This window comes from Ixodes scapularis, unplaced genomic scaffold (assembly GCF_016920785.2).
Source record: "Ixodes scapularis isolate PalLabHiFi unplaced genomic scaffold, ASM1692078v2 PGA_scaffold2__306_contigs__length_199485367, whole genome shotgun sequence".
Lineage (NCBI taxonomy): Eukaryota > Metazoa > Arthropoda > Arachnida > Ixodida > Ixodidae > Ixodes > Ixodes scapularis.
Genome location: NW_024609857.1, coordinates 198,366,586 through 198,386,370, shown reverse-complemented (window position 1 = coordinate 198,386,370; position 19,785 = coordinate 198,366,586). Strand labels below are relative to the sequence as shown.

Below are 19,785 nucleotides of genomic sequence, written 5' to 3'. Positions count from 1 at the left end.
ACATAGTACGGCTCCGTTGCTCTTCCTTCTTCACCAGAATGGAAAGGCTGAAAGTTTTCATATATTTTTGAAAATGAGCTCTTAACCAGGGTCGCAAAACCGAAAAAGATCATGGTTTGGTTACAGTTACTGTAATATTAAATTAATTTCTTTTTTTGTAATGGAGTACAACTAGAACCTGGTGCTGTTCTGTTTGTCCTCGACCTTTTTCCTCGTTTTAATTTCATCTAGGTGTCTGCTCTAAGACATAGCATTCGCACTTGGAGTGTGTAAATAAGGAAGAGGGGAATAGCGAGCAGCATTGGGATTATTTCCTCGTAGTGCTGGGACTGCCCTGACCACAAAGGAGGATGTGCAAGCCCTGTGCACCACTGCCCGTCTGTTGCGCAACCTCTACCAGGCTGCCGTGGCTCACTTCCTCCAGGTAAGGGCCCCGAATTTTCATTACAAATAGAAATCTTTGTTTTAAGCCTGCAAAATAGGTGCACATATTCACTCGCCCATGGGGGAATACTGTTGGGAATAGGAATCACTTCTGAACATCAAAAGAGTGGTCAGTCAATAATGGGGGTGGGGAGGGGGACCATTTCTTGGCTGAAATATGAGACCCTCGATTTCTGTGTTGAAGGAAATGAGCTTGATGACAAGTTTTTGAAAAAATAGAGATTTGAAGTTTGTGCTATTTCTGAAGTTTACATTGAGTATTTATTATGGTTTCCGTTACAAATTAGCAATATTGTTCCAGCTTACAGTGCGCAACTCGATAGCCTAGAAATAAAGCTGAGAATTGCTATTAAAAAGTTAGGGTGCAAACGAGCTGGTAAAGGTGTAACATAATTTTAGACAAACCCCCGAGACTGGGCGTTTGTCTTAAATTATGTCAGAATAATTTAAAACAAATCCCCAGTCTCGGAGGTTTGTCTTAAGTTATATCAGCATTGCTGGTTTATTGTATTTTCCTTAGAGTAGGGGAAGTTTTGCATCTATACCCTCAGTATGTTTAGACCTGTTTGTAGTGTAAGTACTATGCAGCCCCTAGATTCACTTCACTATATTCACTTTTTTGCTATTTGTGGTCCTAAAAGAAACAAAAAGAGAAATCAGCTGCCCTAGAAGTAGATTTTAATGCTCTCCAAAGTAGCCGTTGATCCGTGACATTACGCCTTCACGATAACCCGCTGAATGGTATCCAAGTGCGGGAAAAGGCCTCGTTCGGGCCTGGCCCGGTTGGCACTAAGAAAGCGCTTTCGGAGGGCATGCACCGCGGCGAAAGTCGTTCCGGTGGACGTTGACTTCTTCGCGGAGTCGTCGTCATCCTCGTTGCTTTTGCTGGCTGCCTTCGTGTCGACAGAGCCACAGTTCGCGAGGGCTTTGTCGGTCAAGTCTTCAATGGCCACAGCATTGTCCTCTGTCACTAGCAAGTGGACAAGGTCGACGCCGAACGGGGCAGGGCATATTTCCTCAGATCTTACAAATTTGGTAATGGGCGCGCTTAATGTGGAATGGGCGGATGTGCGGTATTCTACGGTACGACAACTGATGTCAGAAAACGGCGTGAAATCTTCCCGTTTTTTTATGTTTGCTGCCGTTTTGTTATCATATTTGTTTTTAGATGCGTCGCTCGTCCAGCAAGCACTTCCCTGTGTTGCAATTTATTGGTATATCCCTCGTTTGTCTGTCGACCATACGGGTTATGTGGTTGTTGTGTCGACTTTCAGGAGGTCGAGAGAAGTCTGCCGGACGTCATCAATGCGCTTACTCCGTTTCTTCACGTGCCCGACTGTGGCATTGCTTCCGAGGTAAGTCCCCGGCCATTGTCGAAAGAGGCGGTGAGACTAGGGAGATTGCATCTTTATCGACTTTTGAGGATTGCAAACTTCATTCAATTCAAGTAGTTAAAGTTTGTCTCGTTTCTGCTGTGACTAGTGTCGGCTCTTTATCTTGTAGTCCTCGGTCCGGTGCCGGAAGCACGGACACGACGGACTTGCGATAGCTAAAGTACGAGACTTAGCTCGCAACTCGAGCGTGTGCAAATAATGCTGAAACACTGCGTTGATTAGTGTGTCGTGACATGTTGTCGGCATGTTGGATCTCATGTTGAGTTTTAGATTCAGTGCCACTATTTTCTTCAACATATCTATGTGCCCGCTTTCAGAGGGGGCCACGTTGACGTCCATTATGGGGACTTCCCAGCTGCATCAACGGCAGCGTTGTGTTACGCAGAAAACTCCGTGACTTGAAGTCACGTGACCACACGCAACTAGAGTAGTTCGCCCCTTAGCCGAGAGATGGCGAGTGCGCCCGCATGCCCGGTGGTGCTGAAGGACTGGCTCCTCCCTCAGGAGCTGGAGCGAGATATTCTGCTATGACAGGGGTAGCTGAACTGTACGTCCTCGATTTAGTCAGGGGCAGGGACTCATGTGTGCAGTGTATTCCTTTTCTTACATAGTTGAGCGGCAACAAGGCTGTGTTGTGTGTGACCGAGTAAACAAGGAGTGGACATGCATGAAAGCAGGTGTTATTGTCGAACCTTATTGATATGTTTTCCAGGGGTCCGGGAAAGAGCACGTATGGTCTGGGAACATGTAAGGAACGAGAACAACTTTTGGGGTTTGCTAGAGATGGACGCAGAGAGCAACTGTCACAAAAATTTATTTAATGCAAACATTCATAGTGTGAGCTCACGTTCTTTCAGAAAATGTTTGTAAAAATTCATAGGCACGAACTCAAATACGTTCAGCAAAAGTAGGTGAACATAGGTCAGTGTGAAATCTAATATACTTTCCGAAAAAAAAACAAAAAAAAAACAGGTAGGCAGTGTATACGACATGGCAAGCTTTAAGCGTCACAGTGTCTATGTTCTGAGCCTAGTGAAGTGAAGCGCATGTATCGAATGTAACAAATTTATTTGTTAGTCACGGAATCAATGAAAGAAAACTAATATTGGAACATGAGATAAGCTTATATACAACTAAATGATGCACAAGAAACCGAACAACTGTGAGGTCGCTTTTGTTTCTGTGCAGTATTGTTTCGCTTTTGTTGCAAACACTTTTGTTCGATTAATGCCTCATTTGCTCTGGATTACCGCATCGCTGCTGTTGCACTGGACATGTGAGGCACGTCACAAGATATTGGCGCGGGTGATGTCATGTCAGCGTCTGACGTACATTGATAATTTCTGAGTTCACATCTATTGAATGGATGGAGATACTATCTCAATTATGCTTTCACTATCACTCTTCCCTTGGCGAGGTCGATCTATGTTCGACATTTCAGCTATATGTATCTATATAATAGGAACAAAGACTGGCCTCAGTAGTCAATTTTATGCTGAAGTTTCAACTTTTATGCGGAATCAAAAAAACAGTATTGTCAGAAGTGTTAGCACCTACAGTGGAGTGTGTATCCATTCAACTTAAAATTAAATCGGAAACGAATCAATCGAACGACGCATTTGGTAGCAACAGCGAGTCACACTGTATCTATTCAAATGGCTCGTCGAAAGTGCCGTTTCACCTCGCACCTGCGCAGAAGGGGAGTGAATGGGAATGTTTCAAACGAGTGAGGCATTGAGTCAAGGACAGTAGCTACTTAATGACGTGAGAACAATTGCTTTCTGTTGTATAGTCACAGAGAAGTAGGCTGTTATAGTGATGTCTGCTTTCTTTGCACAATGTTTCCGTACAGACACACTTTCGGGTGAGACACTGCCACCCCAAAAGCTCATAATTCCTGCCTCGCCCACACATCAGCGCTTTGAGGAACTGATGTGTGGGCGAGCAGCCAAGTCCTGGGCTTGCAGAGGGGCGTTTGCCGACGTCCTTGTCCACGTGCACTCGCGCATGACACCACACTCGTAAAAAATATCTTGCCTAGTGAAAAGCTGTAGTGTATGTGCAGGACAAATTACGGCGTTCTAGACAAGTTTTGACAGTAGCTCCTTGACACAAACCCGGAGGATTACTGGAACCTGCAGCATGTCGGCCAGGAACAGTTCCTGCAGGGTTAATCACGCTGAAACGCACAACAAAATGGCCCAACAAACTAACAAAAACAGAAAACACAATGATGTGTTGCTTGTCAAAAAAAAAAGGTCATGTTTTTTGCTCACAATGTGGGAAGAAACAAAAGGTGTTAGGCAAATTGAATGCAGCTGCTGTGCATTATGTTGAGAGGAACCTTACTGAATAGTGGAGTTAGCTAAATTGTCCTAAAGGACTTAAGAAATACCTTATTGACACGAATATAAGGCAACTTTTTTTCAAAATGATCCACTTAAAAACACACTTTGCGTTATATTTGGAATTTAGCTGAGCCACAGGTGCACGAGTTGAGAGAAAGCCCGCTCCGACTGAACGCAGGGTTCCAAAAAGAAATGGGGATGTGGGGATGGAAGGCTTTGCGCCATGTGAAGAGAGGAATAGAGAACGTCAACTCCCTTTTTTTCGTGTTTCTACTTCGGTTGTGCCGCAAAAAAATGAAAGTTGCCTACAACCCCCTGTAACACCGAATTAGAGCTCCTGAGGAGGAAGAGGGGAAGGGTACCGAGGGTAAGGTGTACCCCTCCTCCCTCCTCCTGTCTGCTACCCCTCCCTCCGAGCGGCGTCACCGTCGGTGTAACCGTGAGGTCACGCGACCCTCATGATGTCACGTGACCCTCACGACGTCACGGGGGTCACATGACGTCACCGGGGGTCACGTGACCTCATGGTTACGCCAACACTGCTCAAGCCGGAAATGGGCTCCTAAGGGCTGCGCTCTAAAACATGGTTGCCACACGGGACTGCGGGACACTGGCCAATTGAAGGCAAGCCAGGCCAAGTCAAAACGAGCCAGGTAGCACTGAACCGGCCGTGTTTACGCAACCGTGCAACCCGAGGTGTTGGCTTAGGCAGAGGGCCCAGAACAAAGGCGAGAACTACCGTATTTACTCGCTCAATGAACACACTTTTTTTCTCCGAAAAATTGATGCAAAAAATTTTTGCGACCCTATTTACTCGCCTAATGAACGGACCTTTTATCCTGAAAAATCGAAGTAACTTCTTATCTCTTTGCACGTAGCGCCCGACTCCGTAACCAAACTAAGCTGTACAAAAAAAAAAAAACAGAAAACTCCTCTTTGTTTTCTTTTTTTAAATTCCTTGGGTGTTTTTTTTTTTGGCTCCTTTCGCAAGCTGTTTTGTTTGCTTAGGCAAGGGCTCTCCACTTATCGTTCTTACCTCCTTGCACGGGGCGCGCGATGCACGACCCCCCGTAACCAAACTGCGTTGTGAAAAAAAAGAAAAAAAGCTCCTCTTTTTCTTTTGTTTTTTTCTCAGTTCCGTGTTTGTTTTTTTTTTTTTTTTTTCTTTTTGCCGCCTTTTGCAAGCTGATTGGTTTGCTTAGAGGGCTTCTCCGCTCCTCTTTCTTACCTCCTTGCGCGCGACGCACGACCCCCGGTAACCAAACTGCGCTGTGCAAAAAAGAACAAAAAGCTCCTCTTTCTTTTTGTTTTCTCTTAGCTCCGTGGTTTTTTCGCACGCTGTTTCGTTTGCTTGGAGCACTTCTCTTTCTTACCTCCTTGCGCGCGTCGGCGCGCAAACCGAAAATCCAAACTGCGCTGTGCAAAAAAAAAAAAAAAACTCCTCTCCATGTTTTTTTTTTTCTTGCTTCCGTTGGATTTTTGCGAACTTTCTTAACGCCTTTTGCAAGGCGTTTTGTTCGCCCACGCTGCCCGTGCATTCGGGACCTCGCTGCTCCAGGATAGAAAAGTGTGTTCATTTCGCGCGCGTGGGGGGAGGGGGTCAAAATTTTGATGTCCGAGTTGGGGGTGCGTTTATTACGCGAGTGAAAAAAAAAGTCGAAATTTTAAGAGCCGACTTGGGGGGTGCGTTCATTACGCGAGTGCGTTCATTGTGCAAGTAAATACGGTATTCTGCATTGTGCTCATCAGTCCTTGTTCTGCCTGCGCATTTTAGTTTCTGCTCGAAAGTGTTCTCGCATAAGTGCACCGGTGCCTTTGCTTCTTGCATTTTGAATGTCAACCGACTCGGCACTGTACGCCGTGGTTCAACAGGAATTGCCTGTGGACGAGGAGCTCGCGCCGAAAAAAAAAGAAAGAAAGTATGAGACAAGCAAGTGCACACCTCCCAAATTGCCAGCAGATTGCAAATACGAGTTGGAAGCTGAGCAGTGATGATGAGTGCAGTCAAAACATACGTAGATTGTTTTACGATTTTCTTTCTGTTTTCACTTCTATTATGCCTTCAAGTGTGGCAACTCTTTGCAGCCTCAGTTCGCATTATAATAGTAACGATATATTTTTTTTCTTTTAAGGACATTAAGACTTGCGTTATATTTGTGTAAATACAGTACTAAGTTACTCAAGAACATTTCAGATTCGTCTACTGGTTCTAAAAAGTAGACGAATAGACTTGGATTATAAATTGGCATCCTAGTTTGTCTTTCTGTACTTCTCCTCTGTGGTCGTCGTCTTGCCCTGTTGCTGCCTTTTCAAAACTACTCGTCGGGTTAGAACACCTAGCCAATTGCACTGCTACTATCAAACCATTAATGTTTGCAAGCCCTTAATGTTTGCGAATTATAAAATTTGCGAAATTCAAGGGCACGCAAAAATCTCGGTTCTTAAGTGTTTCAATGCAGGCGTCTGTAATTCGCAAAATTTAGTGTCCGCGATTATGTCCTCTGTAACCAATTCGTGAAAACTAGGGGCTGCAAAGATAAAGGGTTTTAGAGTATTCAGATTGATGGTATTAGAAACATTAAAACATTTCTAGCATTTTACGGCTTAGCAATTTTGACGCTTGACTTGTGACATTAGCGTTACTGACAGCTGCAATTTTAGGCATTGAACAAATCGACGGCCTGGGGACGTAGTTGCGGAAAATCCCGCTTCTCTCGGTCGAAGAATTTTTTGCAAATTGATCGTGTCTGGAGTAAGCGGTAGTGGAGCATAGTCACGGACCCTTCCAGGTGGGTGCCCTGGTGGAAGTGCTGCTCTCGCAAGAGGCCCTGGAGGCCTGCGTGCTGCGTGTGCTCGCCCTGCCCCCGACCTGCAGGGCCCTGGAGCCAGAGTGCCAGCGTCTGGAAGAGGCACGCTCCAGGGGCACCCGCGGAGACCTCTCGCAGGTGACACTTTAATGCAACTATAGGTTACTCGAGTCCCTTATTTGTTCCAGTCGAAACTTGGGTTCAAGAACACCTTCCCAGCTGAAGATACTTTTATTTCCTCGAGGCACGTGCCAATACAATGTTTCAGGCTGATAAGCAAAATTGAATGGTAAGGTTTCAATGTGACTCGAGTTTGAGTCAAATATGTGCTTTCGAAGCCAAGTGTGGATGGTTTTAGGTTGAAATATGGGTATTTTAGCTGGGTGATAAATATTTTTTATAAGTATAATCTAATAAGGCTGGTTGTGGAATTTCACATGCAGCTTCTCCCGACAGCTGTAAAAGAAGCAGCCTAATCGATCAATCTGTTTTATTTTGTTGTGAGAGGTTTAGGACCAGGAGTCCCCCGGCACCCACATTACTGCTTCCACGCTCAACGAAGTGCCTGCGCGAGCTGCGGAGCCCGCGATGCTTTCCTTGCCACGGGTGCCTACGGGCTCATATTGTTTTCTTTTCATGTCGCCGGATCAGTGAAGCTGACATATAGCTGGTACAGTAGAACCTCGCTCATACGTTTTGAAGAAACTGCAGGAAAAAAAATTGTATTACCTGGGAAAACGTACGATCCAAACTTACCATTTTTAAGCACACACACTAAAAAAAAACAAGCGATAGTAAGAAACAAGCAGTTCTGCAATGGCGTCGATCGCAGAACGAAATGAGCCTACACGGCACCGGAAAAATGGCCAAGTGGGATGGCGCGAGCTTGGGGTGGAACAAGAAACCAAGAACTGCCAAAGCATTGGCTGAACTTGATAAAGCAACCGGAGCTGAACCAACGGAAAGAAAGAAATAGAAATGCCGGATTCGTTCATTTAGTGTAACCGCTACCACTTTCTTGTACATCCTAGTCTAGAGTTACTCTTGCGCACTCTTGCACTCGATGCTTTCAACCCTTCGAACAGTGCCTCAAATGTGGCCTCAAAGTGCTTACTGGAGTTATCGAGAGTGACCCATAACACCGTGTCTACTTTGGAAACCCTCAAAAAGCCATAAGCGAGCGCTCTGCTCTGGCGTTGACAACTGAAGTGAACATGCGCTCGCAGGGGCAAAGCTCAATCGGTAGACAGCCGTATTTGGGCGCTTTATGCTGCTGCTGTGGCTGCTTCGGTTGCTCGTTACGACAGCATTCGCGCCACTTTCGCCTGCGGCAGCACTTGATGAAAGAAAAATGAATGACAGCCTCAGATGGATATGCTGTTATGATCCTTTAGTACACCAACGAAGCGAAACGGACCGCCAAAAACCGAGAATGTCGGCAAAGAGAGCCGAGGCTTTCGCTCAAGCCGCCGTAGTTGCGATCGAGATGCGTAAAGTGTGTACTTGGAATCCTTTGTTATTATTTCGTGGGAAACATTCGTTGACTAATCTAATAATGAGCATCAAACCCCATCTATCTAGAATCACACGTAGTAAGCATACTAGGACAGTTGAAGAGTACAGATTCAACAAAGAATGCTTCAAGGATTCGTATTTCCCTCGGACAATAAATAAGTGGAATGAACTGCCTGAAAGCATTGTTAAATCCAGAACGGTTTTGGATTTTGTGAAGTGTCTCCCATGTAGCCAATAGACATCATATTATCATTTTTGTTGTGCTTTTTTATATGAGTATTAGGTGTCTTGCAGTCCTACATTTTTGTCATTGTGTTCTGCGTGTCTATTACATCGTCTATTGTTTTTTGTACTCCTATCATTGTCCCCGCTGGGGGACCGATAGTATTATGAAATGTATAAATAAATACTGGGTGTATCAAGGAGTGGCCAGGCTTTTTAAATCGACCGCGAAATTCGGTTTCTTGACCTATCGCGCTTTGTCTTTGTGCAGCGTTGGCCGCAGATGGTGCATTTTTTTGTAAAATTTGCAAAGCGCGAACTTATCGGAGGAAAAAGTAAAGAAAGAAAAAGGCTTCGCTCCTATGGAAATGCGGCGAAGCCAAAGGTCTTCAAACAATACGGCCCCATTTCGCACAGAAGACAAGAGATGGCACAAGCGGTCGCGATGCCAACTGCGCCAACGAACAAGACTATGGCGCCGAGAGCCAGCATCTTTAGCACACAATCTTTTCGACTTAAAAGCAGTGCGAGCTTTTCTGATATCAGTTGCCAATGCATTATTTTATCATCCTTACTGATAAAACATACTGAATGGACATATAATCGATTAGAAAAATGGTTTGTTGGGATATTTTTACTGTTTTTTTCGGGGTACCGATGTCGTCTGCTTTGCAGTTCCTTGTTGTTACTGCGTCTGTTTCTGTTTCTGCGACTGTTGCCGCCTGTGGAACGCGCTCCGCTTTTGAGTCGAAAAGATTGTCTGCTAAAGACACCGGCTTTCGGTGCCGTATGCTCGTTCGTTGGCGCAGTTGGCATCACGACCACTTGCGCCATCTCTTGTCTCTCTTGCGAAATGGCGCCGTATTGTTTCAAGACCTTTGGCTTCGCCGCATTTCAATAGGAGCTAAGCCTTTTTCTTTCTTTACTTTTTCCTCAGGTAAGTTCGCTCTTTGCAAATTTTACAAAAAAATGCACCATCTGTGGGCAACGCTGCGCAAAGTTGTAGCGTGATAGGTTAAAAAACCGAATTTTCCGGTCGATTTAAAGAGCCTGGCCACTCCTTGATACACCCAGTAGATAGACAGTGATAATCTGCGCAAGTTCAATAATTTTAAAAAAGCATGTAATTTAGAATTGAAACCATTTAGTGGTTCTCAAAGGGGCCCAGTACCACTATAAGGAACACATTTGTATCATAAAGTGAAACTAAAACAACATGAAAAAGCAATGTAGCTCTGAGCACGCTGAAACTGAAACGAACCAAATTGAATTCAACCTACCATATTTACTCAAATATAAGTCAACCATGAATATACAGTGTAGGCCACATATAATGTGTGTCACGGGAGTCGCGAAAATCTGCACTATAAACAGTACCGTGATATCACCAAAACATCAATTTTTAAGGTCAAAGTGCATGCTGTGAGACAACTTGCCTTTGTAAAACCATTTATATCCTGTTAGATGAAAAATAAAGCTCAGTCTGAGGAAAGCTTTTATTTCACCAGACTAGTGCACTTCTCTCTCAAGCGTGTCACATATTTTGAAAGAATTAATGACTTTTGCCTGGCGCTGCTTTTGAACGGCGTTGCAGACGACCTGGTTTTTGATAACGTTAGAGCATTTGAACACCTCTTCACTGAATTTCTGCTCACAGTGAACCTTCAGTTTCTGTAAGAATTCCAGTGCGTCTTTACTTGAAACTTCCGGCGAGCTCTCTTTGTTTTCCTCTGACTCTTGTTTGGGTGGACTCGCCCTAGAACCTCGCACCACTGCAACAATAGCTTCATTGGTGGTTGCTTCCTCACGGATAACAGAGTCATTGTCATCCTCATCTGCATAGTTTTGAAACATGTCGTTTGCAGGAACGAAGTAGTTTTCCACAAGGTCAGACCACACGTCGTCTGCTCCAATTGCTTTGTCAATCGTGTCACTGCGCCGACCGGCGTCCTCCGAATTCCCGTCATCGTGCGCAAACTTTGCATTGCGAAAACACTTCTGGATGGTTGTGGCTTTTACTTGCCACCAGGGCGCAGTGATCATGTCGATTTTGCTCCTCAAGTCCATTTTGATGGGTTCCTCTTGATGCAATTTCAAGGTGACTCTTACGCACAAGCGCTTCTTGTAGAGCGCCTTGACTGTAGCAATGGCGCTCTGATCAAGAGGCTGGCTTTTAGCGGTGGTGTTTGCCGGCAGGAACTTCAAACTGACTGTGCTTAATTGCGGCTGGACATTGTGAGCGCCGCTGTTGTCCAAGATAAGAACGGCGCACTGTTTTTCCCCGACCACGGCCTCATCGAAACTTTTCAGCCAACTAGCAAAGAATTCTTGGGTCATCCAGGCGTTTCCATTTGCTGCGTACACCACAGGCAGACATTCTCGCTTGAAGCAACTGGGTCGTTTTGATTTCCCGATGATAAACAAGCGCTGCTTGTCGGAGTCGTCCATGTCAGCCTTGGCAACCAGACATGTGGTTGCTGCCGTCGCTCATAGAAGGCGGCAACATTTCTTCGGAGGAAGAAGGGCGGGAACGGAACAAGCGACGATGTGCGCAGCAATGCAAACGGTTCCGCAACCACCGCGGGGCCGCTATCGCCTAAAGTTCCACTGCGTCGAGTGCTTCAAATTCCCTTGCAAAAGAAGAACACATCACTCTCCTGGAAAGCCATTGCCAAAAACAGAAGCTACAGCTCCACTACTCTTCCTTCTTCACCAGGGTGGAAAGACTGAAAGCTTTTTTGTTCTTTTTTTTTTGTTAGAAGTGTGCTTAATTTGAAACATTTTGCTGTCCCTCTGAACTTCGAATTATCGAGAGTCGACTGTTTTTATATTCAGAATTTTGAATATTTGCACACCTCTAGTTATTTTACAAGTCTATGTGGAGTCTTTTACAGCGAAGCTGTTGAGGGCTTGTTCCCCCACTATTATGTCAGCGGACAAGCGGCGTGTCGACACAAAACTCCAAACAGCGACGGCAGCAACCAGACAGCCGGCTTGCGAGTTGTCTGGTTGTCTAGGATTACCTCTAGGACGACTTCTCGGATGACCTTGACGATTTCTAGGACGATGCCTCGAGAAATTCTGCCTTTTCACTCTGGTGAGAACCAGAGTGGAAAGGCTGGAAAGGTTGCCGCCATCTGCAAGCCGGCTGTCTGGTGAAAACCAGACAGCCGGCTTGCGAGTTGTCTGGTTGCTGACGTCGCTTGATGATGGCGGCAACCTTCCCAGCCTTTCCACTCTGGTTTTCACCAGAGTGGAAAGGCTGAATTTCTCTAGGCATCGTCCTAGAAATCGTCCTCAAGGTCATCCTAGAAGTCGTCCTTGAGGTCGTCCGAAAAGTTGTCTTAAAAGTCGTCTTAGAGGTCGTCCCAGGCGTCGTCCTAGAAGTTGTCCTTGAGGTTGTCCTAGACGTTGTTCTCGAGGTCGTCCCTGAGGTCGTCCTAGGCATCGTCCTAGAGGTTGTCCTAGAAGCTGTTCTTGAGGTCGTCCTTTCTGCTCGAGGTCGTCCCTGAGGTCAACCTAAGCGTCGTCCTCGAGATCGACCTAGGCGTCGTCCTCGAGGTTGACTTAGGCATTCTCCTTGAGGTAGTCTCTGAGGTCATCCTAGAGGTCTTCCAAGAGTCGTCCTCCAGGCGTCTCCTTGAGGCTGTCTTAGAAGTCATCCTTGAGGTCGTCCTAGACTTCGTCCTCGAAGTCGTTGTAGACATCGTCCTCGAGGTTGTCCTAGAAGTTGTCCTTGAGGTCGTCTTTAAGGTCGTCCTAGACGTCGCCCTTGAGGTCATCCAAAAAGTCGTCCTTGAGGTTGTCCTAGAAGTCTTCTAGGCATCGTCCTAGATGTTGTAAAGATAACAGATTCGCTGGTCCTCCATCTTCACGGAAGGGCTCTACAATTCTTATCTCACTTTCTTTTTTTTCATTAGATTGCACTGTATCTCGAATATTCAAATGCAAGCTCAAAAAATTGAAATCCAGTGCAATTGAGAATGAATGAAGTGTGTTTTAATCTTTGTTAAAATTTTTCAATTTACAAGCTTCTCAAACTTTTCTATTGTGCACCCAATGTGCCAGCTCTCTTTGAGAGACTGGAGCTCGACTTTGCTCCATCCTCCGTAGGTGTTGCAGGTGTTTGTGCGCTCGCTGGTGGAGAGTCCCCTGACGGTTAGTAGCACCTGCACCCTGACTCTGCTGACCCGCCTTCTGCGCTCCAGGCGATCCGAACTCTTGGGTCTTTTGGCCAAGGTACAAGGTGAGAACATTGCATGTTTAGCCTACATTTATTTGGGCTTTATGAAAAAGAAGAACAGAAAACAACTTGGCCCCCAAACACGGAGAGAGGGCTCGAAAAGTCTATGCCTATATTAGAATGGCAAGTAAACGACCCATCTGACATAAAATCAAACCTATGGAGATGCCCAACTACATTAATCCCTCGTTAACTCAATCTCGGCTCTCTCGAAATACCGTATTTACTTGCACAATGAACGCACTTTTTTTTCCCGAAAAATCAATGCAAAGTTGGGGGAAGCGTTCATTACGCGAAGTAAAATTTTTGCGTCCGTATTTACTCGCATAATGAACGGACCTTTTATCCTGAAAAAAATCGAAGTAACTTCTTATCTCTTTGCGCGCGGCGCCCAATCCCGTAACCTAAGCTGTGCAAAAAAAAAAAAAAAACTCTTTGTTTTCTTTTTTCTTTTAGTTCCTTGGATTTTTTTTTTTTTGGCGCTTTTCGCAAGCTGTTTTGTTTGCTTAGCGAGGGCTCTCCGCTTATCTTCCTTATCTCCTTGCGCACGGCGCGCGACCCCTTCCCCCCCTCCCCCCCGGTAACCAAACTGCGCTGTGCAAAAAAAAAAAAAAAAAGAAGCTTTTTTTTTTTTTTTTTTTTCTCAATTCCGTGGGGTTTTTTTGCCGCCTTTCGCAAGCTTTTTCGTTTGCTTATGGCGAATTCGCGTGGTCAATCGTCGGCAACTTATTTTGCCGGAAAACCGGCAATAGTGTTCGCGTGGTCAGTTTCCGGCCGGCGCGCACCGTTCGGGTGGTGGTTCTCCGGCAAGCGCCGGCAACTTTCCGGCGCTTTTTCCGCCTGAGCTCCGAACGGCCGGGCGAGTGGGCGCCAGAGTGTATCCGCTGTCGTCACTTTCGAAATGAGAGAGAAGGTCAGTGAAAAAAAAATGAACGAAAGAACGAAACTGATTTGAAGTAACTTTAGCAGCCGCTACGGAAGTCAATCCAAGTCGTTGGGACATGAGTGACGGCGGCGACAGGCTCTCGCTAGCGGTGTCGCGCGGGCAAGAGGCGAAATAAACTGCCACCGTCTGGTGTTTCGTGTTCGGGTGGTGAGGGTCACGTGGTGTGGCGCCGGCGCGTTTCTGGTTGCCGGTTCCGCCGGCTCGTTCTCGCCGGCGACTGACCACCCGAATTCGCCATTAGAGGGCTTCTCACCTCCTCTTTCTTACCTCCTTGCGCGCAGCGTGCGACCCCCGGTAACCAAACTGCGCTGTGAAAAAAAGGAAAAAAAAGCTCCTCTTTGTTTTTGTTTTCTCTTGTTCCGTGGGTTTCTTTTTTTTGCTTTTTGCCGCCTTTCGCAAGCTGTTTTGTTCGCTCAGATCGCTTCTCCGCTTCCCTTTCTTACCTCCTTACGCGCGGCAGCGTGCGAACCCGAAGTCCAGACTGCGCTGTGCAAAAAAAAAAAAAAAAAAAAAAAGAAAGCTTTTCTTCATGTTTTTTTCTTGCTTCCGTTGGATCTTTGCGAATTTTTTTAACGCCTTTTGCAAGGCGTTTTGTTCGCCCACCCTGCCCATGCATTCGCGACCTGCTGCACCAGGATAGAAAAGTGTGTTCATTTCGCGCGCATGGGGGGAGGGGGGGTCAAAATTTTGACGTCCGAGTTGGGGGTGCATTTATCACGCGAGTGAAAAAAAAAGTCGAAATTTTGAGAGGCGACTTGGGGGGTGCGTTCATTACGCGAGTGCGTTCATTGTGCGAGTAAATACGGTATTGGTTATAGGGAAAGATTTCCTTGTCATGGGAATGAACTCCCATAGGCACTATGCTCATTGCTTATCTCTAAAACCTTTCAGGACCAATCTCGGATATCTCTAAATTTTGACATCATATATTTCAACGGAAAAAAGAAACGAATGGGCAGGACACAGCAAACAATGAACTGGTGGCGTAAACATCAGTTCATGTGGCTTGGCGTCGGTGCCGCTGTTTTTCTCCCTCACGCTCAACATTATCTTCCTCTCTTCATCTTACCCAACGGGGCTGACCCGCAACGATGAACACCTAGAAAAGTATGAACATCAGAGTTCATCTCGAAGCGAATACTGAATAGCGTACTACTTGAAACTGACTATTAGAATATTTTAATATTTGCGCAACACTAATCTTTGTACTATATGTGGGTTTTTCTAGTACAGTAGAACCTCGTTGATACGTTTTTCAGAAGACCGCGGAAAAAAAGCGTATCAACCGGGAAAGCGCAGCAACCGATAACGCACTTAAAGGCACACTATATAAGATAGAAAGCAGCTCTTATGCAATGGTTTATTTTATGCACTTACCGAACTCTTTTGGACTCAGACACGTTCACAAAAGCGCGTAATATCCACCTGCCGCTTCGAATTAATGGTATGTAGTAAAAGTCGTTTCTCCAGAAGCCGCAGTCCCCTCTCACTCTCCGCGCAGTCATGAACGTTTACGTAGCGGCGCAAGGTGTCCAACGCAGCAATCGCGTCCGCAAACGTGGGTGCAGCGTAATCGTTGGTTTTTTTGTTCGTCTTCTTCATCACTTTCTTCGTTGTCGGCAGTAGTGAGGTCGGCCACAATGTCCGCTATGCTCGATATCCGAACGATCAGCAATCTCTTGCGCCTTCTCTCGCAGAATGCCTCCGTCGATGTTGACACAAGATGCCCGGGCTTGTTTGAACCATACCAACAGGGCCTCCTCTAACTTTGCGTGTTTTGCCCCCCGAGCCTGTTTAAAGCCTGGTTGGTAGAAAGGAGCCTTCGCCTCGATCTCCTTTCGTCTCGCGACGATACTGTTTAAAGTTGACGGCGCGAGTCCAAGCTCTCTTGCGACCTCAGAGTCTCAGACCTCTTCCGGCTGGGATTTCGATCCACCGTGCGAAGTATGTCAAAGTGCTTTTCTCTTTCGGGATGTCATGGCCGTCGTCAACGCGCACGCACTCAGAAACGGCACTGTTCACGCAGTCGAGCCATCCGAATGCAGCTCCGGAGTTCCCGGTTGGGCCGATAGGGGCCCCGCGTCGCTGGCTTCTCTCTTGTACGTCCATCCAAAGAGCAGATTCGTAGGTCTACCCAGCCGACTCCGACCAAACTGTTATGCTCATATTCGCCGCTATGATTTTCAGCGCAGGCGACGTGTATATGATCTTCGCTACCGAAAGCGAAGCACTCTGGGCTCTTCCGACCAATCAGTAAGAGCGAAGGGAAACGACCGTTTTTGTCTTTTTTGTTTTGTTTGCGCTCGCTCGTCACTCCAAGCCAGCCGAGTGCAGCTGTAGCCTCCACCGTGGTAAGGAGAAACTAGCGCTACAAGTCGCAAGTGGCAGAAAGTAGGGCGTGAGACTGAAAAAAGTAAATCAGTCAGTCAGTCAGATGGGCCAAAACTTTTTTAAAACAGGGCGGGCATTTGTAGGAGGAGTGCCTCTGGTATCGTGAATAAAATAAAATCAAATCAAATATCGGGAGACCGCCAGATGGCGCCACCAATGTCGTTGGCGTGCGCAGGCGCGGCAGGCGCCCTCCGGCCCTCCTCCTCCCCATCTCTCTGCTCTCTCTCTCTCTCCCTCCCGCTCCTTTTTGTATTATTATTATTATTTTTTCGGTTTGTTTTCCTCGTTTGCTCGATCGGTGTCGCGCTGGCCGCTGCGAGCGGCCAGCGCGACACCGGTCGAGCAGACGAGCCGCGCGCGCTACACTTCGCAACAAATGCGCTTCGCGAGATATTAATTACCAGTGCAATAAAACAAAAACAGCACGTTCATTGAAATGTATATTTTATTGAACGCCATTCAAATTAGTTGCAGTATTCCAAGCACGTATTTACAAACTCCGTCGGCAGTCCACCGCCCCTTGAGCGGAACCAAGAACTGTAGTAGGCAGTAAACGTTATCAAATATGTAAAAACCAAATTAACCACTTTAATGTACAAACTAACAGAACAGCACTTATAATCGAATTATCTAAATGCGTCTATAAACAACTCCTACAAACAAAAATGCTGAATACCCAAACAAACTAATCAACTCCGATATAAAGCAGGCTTGCATTTTAATTTAATTAACGCAGGGTTGCAGGCGAGCTCCATAAGAATAAACGATAAATAAACCATAAACAAACTCCCTAATTGGCAACGCAAAGAAGAAAAAAAAAAATCTTCTGGAGTGACTGATTGTGGGCGCTTTTAGGTACTCTATCCTACAAGCTGTCAAATTAACTAAAGACTCTGACAGCAACTCACTTGGAGGAACCAGTCCTTGCAGCAACGGATTCGTAACAAGAACGGTGAGGCACGTGTTTTTCCGCAAACGAATCTTCCTACATTTTGCAAACGCGGTTGCACCGGCGTGCTTGCTGCACAGACGACACGGACGCAGCTTGCTCACCGGCAGGCTTCCAAAGTCCTGGCGCTTTGCATACGCAATCCATTTCGATGCTGTAATGGAAAGATTGAGAGATCATATATTTCAATGCTTCCAGTTTCGAACGTTGACAAAAAAGTTTGATATAAAGGCTCACCCGCCGTTTGTTGGAAACCGGAAGAATAAGCACTCCGAGTTCTTTTGAAGAACTGTTACTCCACTTGGCCGCGCAGTAGACTCCGTAATACGCCGTCATGAGGCACGCAACTCACTCGGCAGAATCTCTGTCAAACTAGAGACGTCTTTAATCCCTCTAACCATTTTCTGAGCGCAGACGCGCGGCTCCGTACTCCGTGAAATCTACACTTTCGATTTCAACACGCGCGGAACGGTTTGAAAGCTTGGAGTGACGAGCTCAAGCAAAAAGAGAAGACAAAAACGGTCGTTTGCCCTCACACTGAAGGTTGGTGATTGGTCGGAAGAGCCCAGAGTGCTTCAGTTTTGGTAGCGAAGATCCTATTCACGACGCCAGCGCTCAAAAGTACAGCGGCGAAACAGTCTGGCGTGAGACTGTTGGCTAGACCAACGAATCTGCTCTTTGGGTGGACGTACGAGAGAGAAGCCAGCGACGCGGCGCCCCAATCGGCCCAACCGGGAACTCCGTTAGCTGCATTCGGCTGTCCAAGCTTTCTTCAAACCGTTCCGCGCGTGCTAAAATCGAAAGTGCGGTGCGACGCTGCTGCGCGCTTATAATAATTAGAGATGTACGTCTCTAATTTGACAGAGATTCTGCCGAGTGTTTTGCGTGCCTCATGACGGCGTATTACGGAGTCTACAGCGCGGGCGAAGTAACCTCGGAGTGCTCATTCTTCCGCTTTCCAACAGACGACAGGTGAACTTCTATATCAATTCTTTTTTTGTCAGCGTTCGAAACTCGACTTTTCCATCAGAGCACCGAAATGGATTGCGTATGCAAATCGCCAGGACTTTGGAAGCCTGCCCGGCTTGCCGACGAGCAAGCTGCGCCAGCGTCGTTTGTGCAGCGAGCACTTCGCTGCTACCGTGTTTGCAAGTTGTGGGAAGATTCGTTTGTGGAAAAACGCGTGCCCCACCGTTCTTGTTACGAATCCGTTGCTGCAAGGACTTGCTCCTCTGGGTGAGTTGCTGTCAGAGCAATCTTCAGTTAATTTGACAGCTTCGTGTTTATATGTTAGGATAGAGTACCGATAAAGCACCTACAGTCAGAGATGTAGACACTCCAAAACAGTAGTTCTTTCTTTCTTAATTGCATTGCCTATTAGCGAGTTTGTTTATGGTTTATTCATCGTTTATTCTTATGCAGCTCACCTGCAAGCCTTTTCCTTTATTTCGGTGTTGATTTGTTTGTTTGGGTATTCAGAAGTTTAGTTTGTGGGAGTTGTTTATAGAGCATTTAGATAATTCGATGATAAGTGCTATTCTCTTAGTTTGTACATTAAAGTAATTAATTTCGATGATAATGTAGTGATTGCGCAGGCGAGCTGGTGGATGTTAACCATTTTGTTCTTAGCCCGAGACTGAGGCAGGAAAAGAGGAAAGTTTCGAAGTAGAAGAAAAAAGAACAGTCGAGGACACGTCTCTAACACAGCTAAAGACAAGTTTATTTGGTCACCTTCTTATATACACTCCACAAACTTCACCACAGCACCTTCCCGATCTCGAAAGCCAAAAGATAACAAAGGTCTCACATCTTTCCACCACAATTGTCAAACGACCTTGACGTTTTCCACAAAGCAATGAACAATAGCTCCCCTCATCCGGAAGACACTTGTGAATCCTTCGCGTACACAGTACACTCTCTCCCTCTTAAAATAATTAATTTCGTTTTACATGTTTGACAACTTTACTGTGTTTTACTGCCTACTACAGTTCTTGGTTCCCCTTTGAGGGCGGTGGACTGCCAACGGAGTTTGTAGATGCGTGTTTGAAGTACCGCAACTCATTTGAATGGGGTTCAATAAAAAAATACATTTCAATGAACGTGCTGTTTCTGTTTGATTGCACTGGTAATATCACGCGAAGCGCAGTTGTTGTGAAGTATATCGCGCGCGGCTCGTCTGCTAGACCGGTGCCGTGCTGGCCGCACACAGCGGTCGGCGCGGCACCAGCCTAGCAAACAAACCAGAAAAAAAAAAAAAAAAAAAGAACCGGGGGGGGGGGGGGGGGGAGGGGGGGGGGAGAAGGAGGACGGAGGGCGCACGCCAACGGCAGTGGTGGCGCCATCTGGTAGCCTTTCGAGACCGATTTTAATCTCCGACCAGACGTATGTTCGCCTTTCTGCCACTAGCGCCTCGTGGCGCTAGTTTTTCCTTACCATGGTGGAGGCTACAGCTGCACTCGGCTGGTCGAGCTGTCGAGTGGAACAGAAACTGGAAGTGCAGCGTCCCGGCGTGCGTGCGGCGCGTAA

General features: G+C 46.4%; 1 protein-coding gene across 1 annotated transcript in view; it reads left to right on the top strand.

Annotated features, from left to right (window-relative positions):
- The window catches only part of LOC8039133 (serine-protein kinase ATM), a 397,758-nt gene that overhangs the window by 194,429 nt on the left and 183,544 nt on the right, over positions 1 to 19,785 (top strand). The window contains exons 29-32 of the mRNA XM_040208992.3: positions 322 to 424; positions 1,719 to 1,799; positions 6,976 to 7,131; positions 12,844 to 12,976. Coding sequence (XP_040064926.2) covers positions 322 to 424; positions 1,719 to 1,799; positions 6,976 to 7,131; positions 12,844 to 12,976 — 473 coding nt within the window. The remainder of the gene's footprint in view (positions 1 to 321; positions 425 to 1,718; positions 1,800 to 6,975; positions 7,132 to 12,843; positions 12,977 to 19,785) is intronic.